Source organism: Mesocricetus auratus, unplaced genomic scaffold (genome assembly GCF_017639785.1).
Source record: "Mesocricetus auratus isolate SY011 unplaced genomic scaffold, BCM_Maur_2.0 Super-Scaffold_100026, whole genome shotgun sequence".
Lineage (NCBI taxonomy): Eukaryota > Metazoa > Chordata > Mammalia > Rodentia > Cricetidae > Mesocricetus > Mesocricetus auratus.
In genome coordinates, this window is record NW_024429207.1 from 26,231,682 (window position 1) to 26,250,048 (window position 18,367).

Here is an 18,367-nt window from a genome sequence, read left to right on the forward strand (position 1 = left end):
GGGTGGTGGGTGATATATGGGTGTGTGAGCCAGACGCTGACCCTTATAAAGTCTGGAGTCTGGCAGGGGCAGCACCCAGGCCAGGAAAAAGTGTTGCTCACTTTAGACCAGTTGTGAATTTTGAGTGAAGTAACTGGAAAAGCAACTGGAAAAGCAGAATCCAAGAGGACAGGGAACAAAATGAGCTCCCAGCCACTGTGGGCCGTGTGGGTTCAGTTTCTCCTGCTGTGGCTGCTGCTGCAGCTGCCTGTTCCCTGGGCAGAGGCCAGGAGGTCCAGGGGCTCGATGCCCTGTCCGGAGGTCTGCGATGCCACACGCTGCCCGCCACTGCCCACCTGCTCGACCGGCACGGCGCCGGTACCCGACCGCTGCGGCTGCTGCCACGCGTGCCCTGCGGCTGAGGGTCAGGAGTGTGGCGGGGCGCGGGGCCGGCCGTGCGTCTCGGGGCTGCGCTGCGGTGCCCCGTTCTCCCGGGAGCCTGCGGGGGGGCGCATGGCTGGGCACCTGCGGCTGCGTGGAGGGCGTGGAGGGCGCGGCGGTGTGCGGCAGCGACGGGCGCACCTATCCCAGTCTGTGCGCGCTCCGGAGGGAGAACCGAGCCGCACGCCTGCGGGGCTCACCCCCGGCAGTGCCTGTACAGAAGGGAGGCTGCGGGGACACAGGTGAGCAAGGCGCGGGGCACCCTACCCCCCCCCCCCCCCGCCCCCGACACTTCTGAGTTTTCCTAAGAAGATGAAGTGGGTGCGCTTGAGTTCGCTCGCTGGCTCGGTTGGCCCTCCTTCGCCAGTTCCAAAGATTCAACCTGTTGTGGTTGTTCCTGGTGTTTTGCCTGGTTAATGTGGTCTCTACTGCCACGGGGATTCTTTCTTCTTTTCTTCCCTTTGGTATGCCAGGCCAGCTCCTTTCATTTACTAGTCTGCGGAGGAAGGGGGACGGAGACTTGCTGGGGAATTTTGAGATGTGACACCTGCATCCAGGGAGCAGTGCCTGCCCTCACCATGAACCGTTTATTCCCAGAGACCAAAAGTGCGGGGCGGCTCCGGAGGAAGTATAACTTTATCGCCGCGGTGGTGGAGAAGGTGGCGCCATCTGTGGTTCACTTGCAGCTATTCCGCAGGTAAAGGTCACGCTCTGGGACCAACTACCCCACCTGATGACTGCGCATTATTTGATCCTTAAAAAATGCTGCCAGGAGACTGGCGTTGGTGGCGCACTCCTTTAATCCCAGCTCTCGGGAGGCAGAGGCAGGTGGATCTCTGTGAGTTCCAGACCAGCCTGGTCTACAGAGCGAGTTCCAGGACAGGCTCCAAAGCCACAGAGAAATCCTGTCTTGAAAAACAAACAACAAAAAACCACCACCAACAAAACTGCTGTGAGGAAACCAAGGTTCAAAGAGTTGGTTGGGGTACAGCTGGGCAGTAGAGCTTGTGCGAAGCATGTGGGGGAAGTCTTCGGTTATTAGGAGCTATTTTGCTAAAGGGCAAAGAGCCAAGCAGGAGGATTCTGGCTTCTAAATCCAAGCTACATCCGTGCATGTTGGTGGCTGGTGTTTCTTTCTTCCCCCATGCCCCACAAGCAAAACTTAAGGCTGATTGGAGCAACTAGTCAGCATTTGGTGGTCTCATTTTAGTCCTGGCCATAACTTGCGTGCAAGTAAACCCGAGTCGACAGAAAACTTGTTCTGTTTCACTACACAAGTTGGTAGTAGAAACTAAGAGCTAGATTTTGACACGGTGGTGGCAGGAGCGTGACCTATACAGCGTTAACACCAGGTTTGGCCCCCTTTGCAGCGGATGACCCACAGGTTGCCACTCTGGCCCTATTTGAAGGAGGAAGCAGTGTCCCAGCTCTTAGTTGTATTCAGAAGAGATACATGGCCAGGGCATGCTACATGCCGCTCATATATGCATGAAGAGACTAGAAGGAGACAGGGAAAAGGAACATGCTTAAGAAAACTCCTGAAGCTATGGTTGATAAATGCGAGGCTTCCTGGGACTCACAATGACTGGATTCCCCCAGTTCCTGCCCTTAGCTCACACTATTGTCCTGTTCCGGGACAGATCGCCTCTCACCAACCAGGAAATCCCTGCCTCCAGTGGCTCTGGGTTCATCGTGTCCGAGGATGGGCTCATCATCACCAATGCCCACGTCCTCACCAACCATCAGAAGATCCAGGTAGAGCTCCAGAGTGGGGCCCAGTATGAAGCCACTGTCAAAGACGTCGACCATAAACTGGATCTTGCGCTGATTAAGATTGAGCCAAATGTGAGTAGTTGAGAGCTAAGGCTGGGTCTTCACATTTGGGGATTTCACAGTTTATTTGCTGGTATTTCCTTTTGTATCCCTTTACCATGTCTTTTCTTTGTATGTAAGGTATGTTTTTCTTCTCCTCCTCCTCCTAGAACAAAGTGATGTGGAGATTAAAATCTAGAGTATAACAACCTCACATTCCCTCAAGTCCCCCTCCCCACTCCCCTTCATACTTCTGCCCCCTACCTGTTGTGTTTCCAACCCCTCCTCAGTAAATGAAGAACCTAGTCCCCAAAGCTGCTGGGGTACAGACTCCAGATTCTCTTTGTCTCCCTCCGTTGGTCTACCCCCATCCCTGGGCACTGCAGGTGACTCAGTCTGGAATGTGCAGGAGAACCCGGAGTGGGGGCAGGGAAGGGAGGAGAGGCTTAACCTCGAGAAAAGACATGGCAGAATAGAGGAGGGTAAAGTCCAGACTCCTACATTTGGGGAACCAATGGGACTGGTATAGAGGGACGGACACAGCTCCCCCTAGGCCCAAGGAAGGGAGAGCCTGCAGCTTCACACTCCGTCCTTTGGGAACAGTCAGGGCTTGATTGTTTGTCCTTCTGGAGTGGGTTACAGAGCCAGGCTGGGCTGCATCCCCCTCCAGCCAAGGCTGCTGGAGATGAAACTGATCTCTTGCAGGGCGGACTTTCTTCTAACTGCAGGGACGAAATCTCCTGGTTAACATTCACTCTGTTCTTGAAATTCATTTACTTCCTCATGCAGGCCTGTACCAGGGTCTCTGTTTCCCCTCCCTCCTGAGGTTCTCATTTACCCATTTCCTCTGCCCACTCTGTAGCAGGGGCTGCTGCTCACAGAACTCTGAGACCCAGTTGCACACTTTCAAAGCAGCAGATGGTTGTCTGACTGGACAGCTTTCCAAAGAGAATGCCCAGGGTGTCCCCACATCAGCCTGGGCATACCCCAGCATTATTCACCTCGGCTTCAGTAGCTTGGCTTGGTAGACTGTCCCTGTTTCTTTCTGCAGAGCTTCTTTGTCCTTGGACTCTTGGGGGGTTCGGTTTCAGCTTCGCCCTCTTAACCTTCAACCCTGGGTGGGCAGCACAAGGTCCAGGGGAGATCCCTCTGAGTTGCTTTCCACTCTGGCTCCTGCCTGGCTCTCCGGCTCTCAAGCTCTTCAGCCCCATTGGGCCAATAGGACTACTCTAATCTGAGGTCTACAGTGGCTATTCCTCTGCAGCATGCATACGCTGGGGGAACAGGGAGACCTTGTATACCTCCAATACTTTTCCAACCCCTACCTTGATTCTAGGCCCATCCACAGGGCCTTGTAAGCTTGGTCAGGTCCAAGGGTCCACTCAGCCTGGTTCCAGTCTTTTTTGCAGGGATGAGAAGGTCAAGTCCGAAGTCAGGTGTTCAACTGTGGGGAATAGGAAACCCAAGCTGTGAGCCTTGTGGAAGGAGGCCTGGCCAAAGGATTTCACTCCCCATTTGTGTTTTTCCTTCTGTTACCCATCAATCCCCAACAATCTCTATTAATTGTCTAGTGGCACCCTGCCTCCCTTCTCCCTCCTGTGATTCTTTCTCCAACAAATGCAACTTAGGGGGAAATCATTTGCAATGCAATCAAACTTGCTAATTACACTTGGAGGTCCTTGCTGTACAAGTTGTGGTCTGCATCTGACAGCTTGTTAGAAATCCTGGATCTGAGACCCACCCAGGTTCTTACCTGAACCGGCATTTTGATAAACAACTAGGGGTTTTATGTCCACAGTACAGTTTGAGGAGTGCCATTCCGGGTGATCTCTATCCTGTTCGTGACTTCACTCTGACAATAAATGTCTGAGTTGGAATAGTGTTAAGTGAGCTAACACAGACATTTCGCCGATCACTTATTAATAGTAATTTTTTAATACAACTTCAGTTTTAAAGTTTATCTTATTTTTATTGATGTGTACTTGTATGTGTGTCTGTGAAAGTGAATACAAGGTGCCCATGGAAGCTAGAAGAGGAAACTGTATTCCCTGGAGCTGGGTTAGGGGTGGTTGTCAACTGCCCAGCATAGGGACTGGGAGCCAAACTTGCATCCTCTGGAAGAGCAGAGGGTGCTGTTAACCCCTGAGCCACTTCTCTAGCAGCTAGAACTCCAAGTTTCGATCTTAGAGATGATGTCAGTTATCTTAATAAAGGGGGGAGTTTGGTGGGATCTGCATCTGAGAAAGAAGGAAGGCAGGACCCTGTGCAGGAGGGAGGGCACTGGCTCAGGCCGGGGTCAGCTGGCAGCAGGTGCTGGTTGACTGCGCTCTTCTTTTCCATCTTTTCTTTCTTTGTGCCCCCCCCCCCCATGTGCAGACTGACCTTCCTGTGTTGCTGCTAGGGAGATCGTCTGATCTCCGGGCTGGAGAGTTCGTGGTGGCTTTGGGCAGCCCGTTTTCTCTGCAGGACACGGTGACTGCGGGGATTGTCAGCACCACACAGAGAGGTGGCAGAGAGCTGGGACTGAAGGATTCAGACATAGACTATATCCAGACCGACGCCATCATTAACGTGAGTCACCGGGAGTCTGTTCTCAGCCCAGACGATGCTGCTAGGCTGCAGGGAGAAGACAGCTTCAGAGGTCATCCCTAAGGGAGGGCTGCAATGCCCTGCTGCTGAGCCGGATGTTTGATTTGATATAACTGGCACCCATACTTGTGGCTTGTTACAGAGGTCACCTTTGTGGTACCATACGGGGGTCCATTTGCTTTGCTCTGTACCACACTGACTTTAGGATCCGGAGGGTGAGGGCCTCAGTTTTTGTCTGCCTTGGGGATGCAGGCTGCTCTGGTAAAGCCCATGAGCAACTATGTATGAAAGATGTGGAGAGATGTGGAGAAATGTATCTATTTGCTAACTGATGACCTTCTCAACTTGTCTTTAGCACGGGAATTCCGGGGGGCCGTTGGTGAACTTGGTAAGTGGCCATTTTCCTTGCTGCTTCCTATTTCTTCTTTTTTTTTTTTTTGGTTTTTCGAGACAGGGTTTCTCTGTGGCTTTGGAGGCTGTCCTGGAACTAGCTTTTGTAGACCAGGCTGGCCTCGAACTCACAGAGATCCGCCTGCCTCTGCCTCCCAAGTGCTGGGATTAAAGGCGTCGCCACCAACGCCTGGCTCTTCCTATTTCTTCTTAACTTGAAATGTGTTTCAAAATCTGTGACGCAGACTTGGGTGCTTGCTCTCATGGAGGGATTAAGGAATGGCGCTTTTTATTGCTGGGTTTTAAGTAAATGGTTAGGAAAACGTTTAGAGCCTGTGATGGATTTATCCTGCTGGTCTCATCTCACCAAGAGCACCAGGGCCCTGGCTGCAGCTCCCTTTAGAGTTTTCCTCTTTTATGTGTTTTCTGTTGTCACTGGATAGTTACCAAAAGGCCAGGAGACTAAACTCAGACTTCCACCAGGGCTATGCTGTCCTGGAACTCACTCTGTAGACCAGGCTGGCCTTGAACTCATAGAGATCCGCCTGCTGGGATCAAAGGCGGGCCGCCAATACCCAGCATAGCCCTGACCTTTTGAAGGGGGGGAGGGGGTGGGAATGGGGGTGGGGAAAGGTGTAATGTTTGTATCTGTAAAGCACCTCTTCCTTGCCATCACCCTAATTGCCCTGGAAGACAGCATCTGCTTCTCCCGTCACCCTCCTGTTTTGACCCCATGAGATTAGTTTCACTCCCCTCTACTGGTCCTGATGTTGCATGGTTCATTTTGTGCAGCACTGAGACTTAACGGCGAGTTTCTCCTTCCTTCCCAGGACGGTGATGTGATTGGTATAAACACACTGAAGGTGACTGCAGGAATCTCCTTTGCGATTCCCTCGGATCGGATCAGACAGTTCCTGGCAGATTATCACGAGCGCCAGTTGAAAGGTGAAGGAAGTTGGGGGGATCTGACCCTCTGTTTTTCATGTGTACTCCCACCTTTTGGAGTTTGCTTTCCTTATGGTGTTGAGGTCTTAGATCTGTAACCTTCTCAGAGCACTAAGCACAAAGCTAAATGTGAGACATCCACAGAAATGCTTGTGTTGTGCAGTTTACAAGTGAACCTGTTGGCTGGAGATGCACCTGTGCTGGCCACAGATGTTCTCTGAAGCAGATAGTGTACAAGGCCAGATGTTCCAGCAAGAGATTCTGGGATTTAGGTGTCTCTTAAGCTGTGCCAAATGGAAGTAAATTGTGTTGTGAATCATGTATCATGACTTTCCCTTCCAGGAAAGGCCCCCTCACAGAAGAAATACCTGGGTCTTCGAATGTTGCCCCTCACCCTGAAGTAAGCACCGGGTAACTATGGAAACAAGCCATCACTTGGCAGTCTTACCAAGAGAACAAAAGCATTTGGACAGCAGTAAGGGGACCCTTGTGACCACAGGCTCTATTGAGACTTTATTGTGTCTCCCTTTGCCAGTACCAATGTCTTTCATTATGGCTGAGCTACATATCACGTCCAGAGATGCAAAGCGTTGGCCTAGAGGAGGAGACAGCACACGGCAGGGGTGGCTTGCGATTGGCTGGGTGGGATTTGCCTGGGTGCCTGCCAGGCTCCAGCTGAAGAGATGGGGAAGGAGATAGGCTGTGAGAGGATGAGTCTTTCCTCAGGCCTCAGGGGATGGTTGTGTTTGCTAACTTCCATACTGTTCCCAGCCTCCTTCAAGAGATGAAGAGGCAAGATCCAGATTTCCCTGATGTGAGTTCTGGAGTTTTTGTATACGAAGTGATTCAAGGAACGGCTGCTGCAAGGTAGGTGAAGAGGCCTTGCCCAGCCTCCTGTGTTGTCTCCAGACGGGAACCACACCAGACTTGGAGTAGTTAGACGTAAGCACCAGTGTCATGGGCATGGCCTCTACACACTGTGCCCTGAGCTTCTGAAAGCTGGCCAGTGTGACTCAGTGACTCAATTTACAATTGCATCTGATTTACATTGAGGTAGATGAGAACAACAAAAACACCAGAAACAGGGCAAATCATTTTCCTATTCGTTTTCAGAAGGACTGAGTTTTGTGTTATTTATTGCACTGGATGAGCTATCAGAGCAGAATGGCAGACTGGGTGTGTGGTATTTTATGTGGACTTCAAAGGCTTATAGGCAATCGTAAAATATTTGTCAAAATTTCAAAATTTTTATTGTGTTAAAATGACAAACTTTTAGAGTTTGTGGCATTAAATATGTGCCATTAAAGATAACTTTATTGGATTTTTTTGTTTGTTTTTCGAAACAGGGTTTCTCTGTATTGTTTGGAGGCTGCCCTGGAACTTGCTCTGTAAACTAGGCTGGCCTCGAACTCACAGAGATCCGCCTGCCTCTGCCTCCCGAGTGCTGGGATTAAAGGCGTGAGCCACCAATGCCCAGCTGGATTTTTTTTTAAAGGTGACTACTCTAGAATTTAAAGTGATCTATGGAGCTTGTAATTATATTTATATTGAACAGTGCTAACAGGGGCTCAGGTTCATAGCCTAGGTTAAAATTAATTTTGCTAGGAATTACCAAATTGAACCCCTCTCCCTTTTTCCATGTAAGCTAAGCTGTACACCAGCCCCTAAACATATTTTTTAAATATTATTGGTTATTGCTTAACTAAGTTTCATGTATTACGTTATTAGTGACTTATATGTTAACTGTAGAACCCGGTGTATGTTTTCACGTGTAAGTGCAAATATGTGTGCACATGTGTAGGCAAAGGCAGATGCAGAGGGCTGTCTTCAGTCACTCCCACCCAGTGTTCTGAAACGGGATTTCTCACTGAACCTGGAGCTCACTGATTTGGCTATGCTGGCTGTCCCCAGTGTCCTCGGGCTTTGCTTTTCTTTGTCTTCCTGGTGAGGCATGTGCCCTGGTGTTCAGCTTTTTTTTTTTAAATATGAGTGCTGGGGATGCAAACTGTTCTTATGCATGTGCGGCAAGCATTTTATCCTCTGAGTCTCCCCCACCTCTTCGCTTTGAGTTTTTTTTTTTTTTTTTTTTTGTTTTTCGAGACAGGGTTTCTCTGTGTAGTTTTGGAGGCTGTCCTGGCACTCGCTCTGTAGACCAGGCTGGCCTCGAACTCACAGAGATCCGCCTGCCTCTGCCTCCCGAGTGCTGGGATTAAAGGCGTGCACCACCAACGCCCGGCTCGCTTTGAGTTTTTGAGACATGGCCTCACTGTGGAGCCCAGGCTAGCCTGAAATTTGTAATCTTTTTGCTTCTGCCTCCTGAATGCTGGGATTATAGACATGGGCCACAATGTCCCAGTTATTCAGTTATTAATAACCATTAACTAATGATAAACAAATGATTTGACCAGTTCAGTGATCATTAGTTAACGAGAATGGGAAGGATTAATGAACTAAGCAGGGCTCATAGGGGCTCACAGGGACTCAAGCGACAATCACAGACCCTGCATGCGTCTGAGCTGGGTCCTCTGCATGTAAGCTATGGTTGTGTAGCTTGGTGTTCTTGTGGGACTCCTGGGGTGGGAGTGGGGGGTGAGAAAGAAAGGAAAACGAATGGGAAGGTTCGGGATGCTCTAAGTCTTAGCGTCCTGTCGGTCTTCGCAAACACTGTTTCTCTGAGGTCTGAATGGCAGAGACTGGGACTGATGCCTGCGCTACTAGATCAAACAGCCCCGCGGAAGGTTCAGAGGCCGTTTCCAGCTTTGCTGTAGGACATTTAGTATCAGGCGGCTTTCTCCACAATGTCGTTCTCCTGGGCTCTGCCCTTCTTCAGTACTAGTCTGTTTGTTTTTCAAGGGCTCAGCAATCTGCTTGGACGTTGACAGCTGTTAGTCCTGAAGAACTCATAGGTACCAGCAGTTAAGCATGGCTAAGTGTCAGAGCTCACGCTGCTAGATTTGGCATGTCCTAAGCTTTTCTAGGCTCCCTCCGAGTCCCTCCCCAGACTCCTTATTTTAACTTCTGATCCAAGGCCAGAGAGCTCTGTACGTTCTCAAAGTGCGCTGTGCCAGCAGTGGTGGCCTCAGCTGGAGCCAGGCAGGAAGGCAGGCCTGAGTCCCATCCCTGAATCGGACCCCTGCCCTCCTCTGTCTGTCTCTGTGCTGGTCTTGAACTCTGGATTCTGCTGTCCTGACTCCCCAAGTGCTGGGTTCAGTGGTGTAAACTTGTCTCTCTCACTTCCCTCCTTTCTTTCCTTCCTCTTTCTACCCTTCCTCTCTCCCAGGCTCCCCTTAACTCTAATATTACTTGCTTCCTGGAGTTCATACCAGGGCCTTGTGTGGGATAAACACCTGTTCAGCCACTAGGCTACATCTCTAGGAGAGAGTCTTTGTCTTCACAAGATTCCCAGGTGGGTAGTTACGCGCCTGTCCAAGTGAGTATTACTGCTGTAAGTCTCTGACAGCCCAACACCCCTCCTTGCTGGCTTCCATCTACTTATATTTAATAACTGCTAATAATTACAAACAGCAGCTGGCACTTAGGAAGCATTTATTATATCAGCGGAACCACAGTGTTTTTACACAGTTGTTTGAGGAGTCTTATGACATAGTCCTTGTTTTTAAGGGGAAGCAGCTGTGTTGAGTTACTCAGGGGTTAGGGAGGAGATGTGCACCCTGGCTTAATTCCTCTGCAATCCTGATTTGGTAGTTACCCTCCTTTTTAAGAGGCAGAGTTGACTTAGTGGCAAGAAGATGAATTTTCAAGTCTGGTAGACACAGGATCAAATCCCACTTTAATCTCTTGAAAGCTATGAGACATGGGAAAAGGCCACTTAACCCTGTGTGAGCCAACTTCCTCCTACTCAGGGTACAGTGGGCCCCATGACGGACACTGGCTCTCTCTTGCTGTTTCCCTGCGCATGACTGCTGAGTCATCATCTTCTCCCGTCTGGTTCCTAAGGGTTTCTTGCATATAGCTTTCTCCTTCCTTCTCTTCATGCCCCACTGAATTACCTTCCTACCCCCACCCTTGATACTGGCCAATGAACTAAGGACCAAGTACATGCTAAACATACCCTATACCACTCAGCTACACCCCCTGCTCCTCTTATTTTTCAAATTCCACGTATCTTGGTAATCTGCTCACATTGTAACTTTTTTCTTGAACATTTTCCTTCAGTGGCATCTTCTGGAATCATTTAATTTTTGTCCCTCTTTTAGCCCATTCTTACCTTTGCATAGCCAACCAGCCTGTCCATGTTTACTGCACTTTGCTTTTGGAAGTGGAGTTTGTATCTGGAGTATATATTCTATGTGAGGTCAATGTATTGAAGACTGAATAGGACTACAGCCTTGAATCAGAGCTGTAAACATCTGGACTTAGAAGCTGGGATGGTGTTTGATTTAAGGGAAGCAGAACATCTGGGACACACAGCAGCTCATCAAGCTCCAGTTCCAGAAACCATGGGATGGGCTGTCTGTCCAGTCAGACACATCAGAGCACAACTTCCTGGGGGAAAAACACTGTCTGGGCGTAGCACTCTTGCTAGTGAATTTAGTAATGCTTGAAGTTAACACAGGACAGAGATGAAGAGAAATTAGAAGCTAACCTACCTGTCCATTCCAAGTGAATCACTGTATATGAGGGGCGGCTTCTTCCAGAGTTCTCACAGGGTATTACTACTACAGGAAACACAGAAGGCCATTGTGCTCCAGCTGGCTTCAGGACACATCTTCCCACGACCCTCAGAGTTGGAGGGTTCAGGCTAGTCTTGCCTTCTTGGTTTATATGTCTAACGGTTAGCGAAATAGCAGGCTGTGTGTGTGTGTGTGTGTGTGTGTGTGTGTGTGTGTGTGTGTGTGTATACACAATCAGACAGACAGACAACACCCCCCCCAAATAGGAAAGAGTAGAAGAACTCTTATGTTTTCATCAATCTTCATTTTTGGTTTTCAAGACAGGGTTTCTCTGTGTAACCCTGGCTGTCCTAGAACTTGTTCTGTAGACTAGGCTGGCCTTGAACTCACAGAGCTCTGCCTGCCTCTGTCTCCTGAGTGCTGGGATTAAAGGTGTGTGCCATCACTGCCCGGCTTGATCATTTTTTCTTTTTTTTTCTCAGCTCGGGGTTGAGAGACCATGATGTAATTGTCAGCATAAATGGGCAACCTGTCACCACCACAACTGATGTCATTGAAGCTGTTAAGGACAATGACTTTCTCTCCATCACTGTGCGTCGAGGAAGTCAAACCTTGTTTCTGACAGTCACACCTGAGATAATCAATTAAGAATCTTACTTTGAAAAACAGTCTACCAAAACCAGTTATGTTACCTGGTTTGTATTGAAGAAGTGGTCAAGATGGCAGGGGCTTTAGGACATCAAGAAAAATGAATGTTTTGAATGCATTAACACACGTGTTTGTACACACACACACACACACACACACACACACACACACACACACACACACACACACACACACGAATCTTGAGGTTGAGGGTGCTCCGCTGTTGCAAAAAAAACAAAACAAAACAAAAACCCCTAAACAAAACCTTTTTAAGACAAGTGGAAGCAGCCATGTGGTCTGATAAAATTTAAAGACTGAAAAACAGGCAATTCCCAACTGAATCTTGACAGGTTACTTTAGTAACCTCCTGTATAGCCACAAACTGATATGTCACACATATGTATAAATAATCTACCTATCGAATATTAAGAGCCTGAATCTGGAGTAAAAAAGGTAATCACGTTTTAACAATCCTCCTTTGTATACTCAGTTTCCCAGGTTGTATCACACTTTTGGCCAGGGATTGTGAGTAGAAAAGTCATCAATTACAAGACAGATGGAAACTAATGACATCAGATTACAACACAGGAATATTCTCAAAATGACATTTTAGAAACAATTTTGATCCTCCAGTATTTCTGAGAACATCTTCCATTAAAATAGTTTTTGAACCATGTATAGACTTATACACAGGTTCTTCTTTTTTCAATGGAGCTTACAAACACTCAGATTTTACATAGGTAGGGCTGACTCATGGCTTAAATAGCTTATTTTGGTTAGGATTTTTAGTTACTGTCTTCTAGACTTGGGAGGGTTGCTGGGGATCAAACCTGGGGACCAGTGCACATTAGATAAGGGCTTACCATGGAGCATTCCAAATTTTTTTTTTAATATGGCACTCCTGGCTCTCCTTAAAGTCTATATGAAGCTTACTTTGTATATTTTTAGGTCTAGTTTCTTTACAATTAATCTAAAAATATAGCCTTGGTGTGTAGAAATTATGAATTGCCTCTTCCAATTGCTTTTGTTGTAAGTAGGGTTAAGGTTGTTGTGGTTTTAAGTTTTCACAGTTGCCATCTTTAGTAATGTGGGGACAGTGATATTAATCGAGGATCCTGAGGCAGAAACTTTTTTTTTTGGTTTTTCGAAGCAGGGTTCCTCTGTGTGTATTCCTGGCTTTCCTGGAACTTGCTCTGCAAGACCAGACTAGCCTCAAACTCACAGAGATCCACCTGCCTCGCCTCCTGAGTTCTACAAAATGATCCTCTGTTTCCAGGACTAATTTTACCTGAACGTGGCGTTTCTGCTGTTTCTAGAGTCCATGGCTAGTTAGCTGAAGTGCAGGCTCTTGGTCTAAGGACTGGGACACACAGTGACAACGGGGACTTGGGAAGGCAGAAGCTTGACTTGCTTTAACATTGTGGCACATGGGAAAACTTTTACTGTCCCACTTGTGTGGACAGAATGCGTTTCCTCTCTCTCCCCAAGATATCTGGACTTGCCCCCTCCCCCCAGTCAGTATCTTCTAAGTAGGCATACACTTTTCTTTCCAAGGGCATGGAGTTCACATTTTGTCTCAACTAATTATGCAGAAAGTGTTAGTTACTTGTACAAAATCTTTTTTTCTTTTTAAAGACATAGTCTCACTATGTAGACCGGGCAGTTCTCTAACTCAACAAGAGATCTACTTGCCTCTGCCTCCCAAGTGCTGCAAATGAAGTGTCCTCTAGTCGATACAGCCTCTGATATATGGGACCCATATTGTAAAGGCTGATTAAAATCGGAAAATACTAATTTTAGACAGGACAACTCTGTTAACTCATACGTGTCTACCATTGGTTGGGTTTCAAACCATAACTGGAATGAAGAAGTTACTGTCTGTAGAACATTACAGCAGTCCACAGCCAGGCTTAATAAGGGTACTTGTATTAGACTTGGTATGCTTAGGACCAAGTGTGGAACAGTCGACTTGAAGGAGGCGGGCTGCAGGAGGACCCTACATATCCAAGCCCCAACTTTCACTTTAAATGCTCGCCCTTCAGTAAAGACAATTCTGGAGTTTCCTTCTCTATTGGAAATCCACAACAGCCTAGGTTTTAAAACTTTATTCTGTAATTTAAAATCACAGAGTCAGAATTTTGGTGTGTATTAAAATCCACGGTCATTTCTATGTCACCTGAAGATTTCTTATTGGCGCAGCTTCTGGCCTGTGCTTGGCCATTCAGGGTCATGAGAGGCTGTGCATTGGTAAACACTTGCTCGGTTTATCCCGTTGGCCCCCTGCTCCAGACGACTCAAGATCCAGCCACACAGAAATGGAGCTCTAAAAATGATTCGTGGATAGAAGTCACTATCTTGCTATTTTACACATGAAGGAAGGTACCACTGGACTCCCACAACACTGTCATTTTTGGTCTGCAAGGTAAGGTTTGGGTTGAAAAGTTCAGTCCGAACTTCTAAAGGGGAAAGTGATGTTCTGAGAAGAATTTGGAGCTTGTAGTAATTAGCCGGGCAGACGAACGCTTTTTTATCCTTGCCGGCATGGGACAGCAGCAGCTTTTAGTAGACAGTACACCAGTTGCTACCGTCACTGGGCATCAGCCCTCCAGTGATGAGTAAAATTAGGTCGACAAACCACCAGATCCCAAGTCCTCCCAGGGTCAGCAGCTTCCCGACGGCTGTTCCAGTGTGTCCTAAACAGAAACGATCCACGCCGAAACATCCCAGGAAGAAGGAGTAGAGCAGCGTGGTTATGAAGTAGTGTCCGGTGTACCTGGATGGAGGGAGGGAGATGTTTGCCTCATGAAAACGGACTGGACCGTCATGAAAGGGCAGTAACAGCTGGCTGTGGTGCAGAGGCCTCCCACCCTGCTTGGGTTCCTTCTTGATACATTCAGTCAGGTGTGGCTACTAGGGGAGACACAAAACAGCTGGGGGGTGGAGCCAAACAGATAGCTTATTACATTCATGGGTCTAGTTGAGGAGGTGGGCTGTCACCCTGCTAGGTCACATGGGAAGGAGACCATGATGGTCAGGAGTAGGGGGTAGGTCCAGGCGGCAATCTTTGCTGGGGGTTTTGCAGAAAAGCCAAGGCAGGCCACACCAGAAATTTAGGATTGGCTACTTGTATCACCTCAGCAGCTTTAAGCTATATTCAGCCTGGGCTTTAGTGGCCTGACACATGACCTTGGGATGATTAAGGCACAGGAGTGTCCAGCCTCTAGATGGCTCAGGACATGAATTTGCATATTCAGGACACACTGACTAGGGCCATGAATTTTCTAGTCTTGGAATGGGCAATCTTTCCCCAGAGACAAAAAGAAACGTTAACTACAGTATAGTAGATTCTTGTAAGCACCTCCCTAGCTCTAGTTGCTCTAGGGTCTCAAAAAAGTACTTGCTAAGATAGGAAGTGACTTTAAGAGCAAAAAGGGGTCTGGAGAGATGGCTCAGTGGTTAAGAGCACTTTCCATGCTCTCTCGAAGATCAGAGCCAGGTTTGATGCCCATCAGTGACACCAGGGTCAGACGCCCTCTGCTGGGTGTTGCAGACCCTGCAGTCAGCAAGGCAAGCCTATACATACACAAACAAAATTAAACAAACACATTTTGCCAAGTTGGACTGGACAACTGGATAACAGACTGTGATAGCAGAGGAGCCTGGGGATCTGAGGCTCACGAGTTCTTTTTCAAAGGAAACATCCTTTCCTTAAACGAGGGCCTCATTTTCCTGCACCTTTTATGTGCCTGAAAAAGCCTTAGTGCTGACGTCATTCCTCATCACCCAGGCTTCTTTCAGGCGCTAACAATCCAAGTAAATTCTGGATCTGTTGGCAGAATCTATACCACATTTCTTTAGGATCAGGTGATTTCAGTTGAGGAACCCCCACATTTCTTTGCAAAGCCTTGTTCCAGAAGTTCTAATGCAGATTTCACAGGGTGGCTGCCGGTCAGGAGTTCTGGAGCTACATTGTTTGCCCAGGGCCTGCGAGCTGAGGATGGGGGCAGACTGAAAGTCAGAAGCCACAACTTCTGCTCCTAGCTGCTGCAATCACACTGCTTCAACCAGGGGGTCCACACAGGAGGAAACACATGCATTCTTTGACATGCCTAAGAAACGGTCGCACCAGCTGGTGCCTCCATCCAAGCACCCATGGCCCCCTTTCAGAGTAACACTTAGTTTGGGCTAGGGGTGCAGTTCATTAGCAGGAGGTGTCCTGGGTTCAAATCCCAGCACCACACGTGCAGTACAACAATGAAAACAAAACTTACTTTATACAAGGCTTATTGTCTCGTAGAAAGGTCCGGGGACTGGCACACTCAATTCCATCCAGGGCTCTGCACTGGACCGCAGTGTGTTCCACATCACTGTAGGCCTGACCCCCGAACTGCCGAGGAAGTAACACACACATCCACATTCACTGGGAAAAGCTGCTTCAGCGCTGTAAATAGTTCTAGCACAACTGGGTAAAGTTCTCAAAAGCACGGACTGCAGGGATGACTTCAGGGGACTTGATCGCCCATTCTAAGTGTATACCGCTTTAACTAAACCTATTTCCTCCATGCGTGGCTTCTTCAAAACAATAAAACAAAAACCTAACTGCAGAGATGGACACAGTGCTTTGGTTATCTTGTATTTACAGTGTAGCATTTTTGGAGTGGGAATTGAGATGTCAATATATATCAAGATATCTGTTGTAGATTTACTGTATGTGAACAAAAGTGGAAAATAATTCAGACTATCATCTGGTTGAGGACTTCACTTAGGCCACTCACGGTTATAGGTTTCTGGAGTCTACCCCAGGTATAAGTTCCATCAAAACTTGCTAGAACCTGGGCATTACCCTTTGCTTAGTTCAATTCCGACAGAGAAAGCATAGCCACACACTTTCCCTCATATCTTATTACTACATTCATATCATTACCCTGTGTTCCTCAAAGCAAGACTGGAGGACAAGGATGCTCACTTCTCACACCTCCCGAGTCCTGCCAGTCCTTAAGGGCTGCTGGCTGAGAGACAGTTTGACTCTTGTGACAGGATAAATTCAGCTCTTTTTTTTTTTTTTTTACGAGACAGGGTTTCTCTGTATTGTTTTGGAGGCTGTCGGTCTAGCCTGGCCTCGAACTCAGAGTGCTGGGATTAAATGCGTGCGCCACCACCGCCCGGCAAATTCAGCTTTTAATTAAAACAACCAAAATTAAATTATCCCTATGCAATGTTAGTCAAGTGTTTACCAATTACCAATAAAACGAAATTTCAGTGTATTTAACATATTTCTTAACACACAGTTCAGTTAGGAGTTGCCCGCTTGGTTATGGTACTATAAGGCTTATAAAACAAAAACAAGACAAACCAAAACAAAATTCAATGGGTTTTGAGACACAAAGTAGGTACACTCTAAGGACACTAATGGCTCCTTTCCAGGCCAAGAGGCCACTGTACCAAAGGCTTCTCTGGAATGCTCTATCCTCAAACAAAAACATGACTGACAGAACCTAGTTACTTCCTAGGGACAGGGTGCAACCTGCTTGTTATCGCCAGCACCACGAACTCGCTCCAATTGCATGTGTCTCAAGAAAACTCAGTTCAGCATCAGCTTTCCAAAGCGCATGGGCCTTTTTCATTGTCCTTTTAAGAGAGGGCATGCTTTGAAAGGACAGGTGACATTTCAGCTTCAATTTGTTAATTTCAGTGGCCAAAGGAACCAATACACTTGGACGGCTTGGGCACAGACATTGCTGGTTCATAAGGAAAATCGCTAAAACCTTGGTCATAGTGGGATTTTTCCAGCAACAGTTATACGGATGGAGTTCTTAAAAAAACAAACAAACAAACAACAGAAGTCTTTGTGTGCCTTTATGCTCTTCTGTAGCAGCACTCAGCCATGCTTCCCACGAAGAGGGAATGCACAGCAAACAAAAACCTCACCTTGAGACAACCATAACCAAGTTCCTGGGACGCGGTGGCATTTCCAACGTGATCCACCGGGGCATCACAATCTACAAACTCGTCGGGTCTGCAAAGCACCAAGACTATCATCAGCCCCCTTACCAATTGCTATGGGATCGCACGCATTCCTTCCGAACTGTTTTCCTTCCTTCTGCCCTCCTCTCTTCCTGTACTAGGGACTGCAGACGCTCGGGATGCTAGCTACCACTGAGCTACATCTCCAGCCCTTTAATTCCTTCCTTCCTTCCTTCCTTCCTTCCTTCCTTCCTTCCTTCCTTCCTTCCTTCCTTCCTTCCTTCCTGAAATTACCCAGGATGGGTGGCTGTCCTTGAACTCATCCTATAACCAAGGCAGGAGCAAGGGTGCAGGAAGTGGAAGGGTTCTACAGCCTACACCACTCCCTCCCAGTATCTACCACTAACACCCGAGGAAAGGCTTTCCGAGGCAGGGGAGTTGAGAGGCGGGCACCTATCCTGGAATCACCGCCCCCAGGTGGAAGCAACCTTCCCTTCCCTGGCCTACCCACAACCACCACCTAGCCGGGCCCGATCTCCCAACAGGACTGCCCCCACGACCCCGTAGGCTTACAGGTAAGAGCAAAAGATGACCGGAGAGTGGGGGTCGCTGTATTCCCAGCTCGGGGTTACGGGACCCTCGGGGTGAGCGGCGCCTGAGGGCGTGAGATCCAGTTCGGCAGTGGCATTAAACGAGTGGCTCCGAGAGACACAGTGCAGCAGCAGCAGGTTCCCCAGCAGCAAGGCCGCCTGGCCACACAGCAGTAGGTAACTCAGAGGGCAACCCCCCAGCACCATCTTCCCGGGCCGGCCCCAGAGACCTGCCCTAAAAACAAAGCCAGGCCGCCCGCCACCGGCCCACCGGACTCGGCGCTGTCAGGCCTCTCTGCGTCGGCACGCAGCTCGCCGCCACATAGCCAACCGGGGCGCAGCTCGACGCCCCTCCCCGCTGCTGCGACCAATCAA

At 48.3% G+C, this 18,367-nt stretch overlaps 2 protein-coding genes across 2 annotated transcripts; one reads left to right on the forward strand and one right to left on the reverse strand.

The window, feature by feature from the left end:
- The first annotated feature begins 57 nt into the window (after nucleotides 1–57).
- Nucleotides 58–13,608, forward strand: Htra4 (HtrA serine peptidase 4). The gene is given in 10 exon segments (XM_040731907.1): nucleotides 58–483; nucleotides 485–662; nucleotides 1,018–1,117; nucleotides 2,061–2,265; nucleotides 4,609–4,803; nucleotides 5,177–5,209; nucleotides 6,042–6,156; nucleotides 6,499–6,556; nucleotides 6,928–7,023; nucleotides 11,273–13,608. Coding segments are annotated over 10 exon segments (1,449 nt in total). The 5' UTR covers nucleotides 58–180; the 3' UTR covers nucleotides 11,439–13,608.
- Nucleotides 13,529–18,356, reverse strand: Tm2d2 (TM2 domain containing 2). Its single transcript, XM_005066563.4, has 4 exons — nucleotides 17,976–18,356; nucleotides 17,367–17,454; nucleotides 15,710–15,825; nucleotides 13,529–14,211 (listed from the first exon to the last, which is right to left on the reverse strand). Exons 1-4 carry the CDS (start codon nucleotides 18,197–18,199, stop codon nucleotides 13,998–14,000), a joined length of 642 nt encoding a protein of 213 aa, XP_005066620.1. The 5' UTR covers nucleotides 18,200–18,356; the 3' UTR covers nucleotides 13,529–13,997.
- Between the last annotated feature and the right edge of the window lie 11 nt (nucleotides 18,357–18,367).

Bases quoted from the DNA above. Each gene is read 5' to 3' on its own strand.
- Tm2d2 (XM_005066563.4), bottom strand. From the start codon at position 18,199: ATGGTGCTGGGGGGTTGCCCTCTGAGTTACCTACTGCTGTGTGGCCAG. The intron at 15,826-17,366 runs GTGAGGTTTTTG...CTTCCTCGGCAG, and splicing joins TTGGTTATGGTTGTCTCAAG to TTCGGGGGTCAGGCCTACAG. The intron at 14,212-15,709 runs GTAAGTTTTGTT...CCCTCCATCCAG, and splicing joins GACAATAAGCCTTGTATAAA to GTACACCGGACACTACTTCA.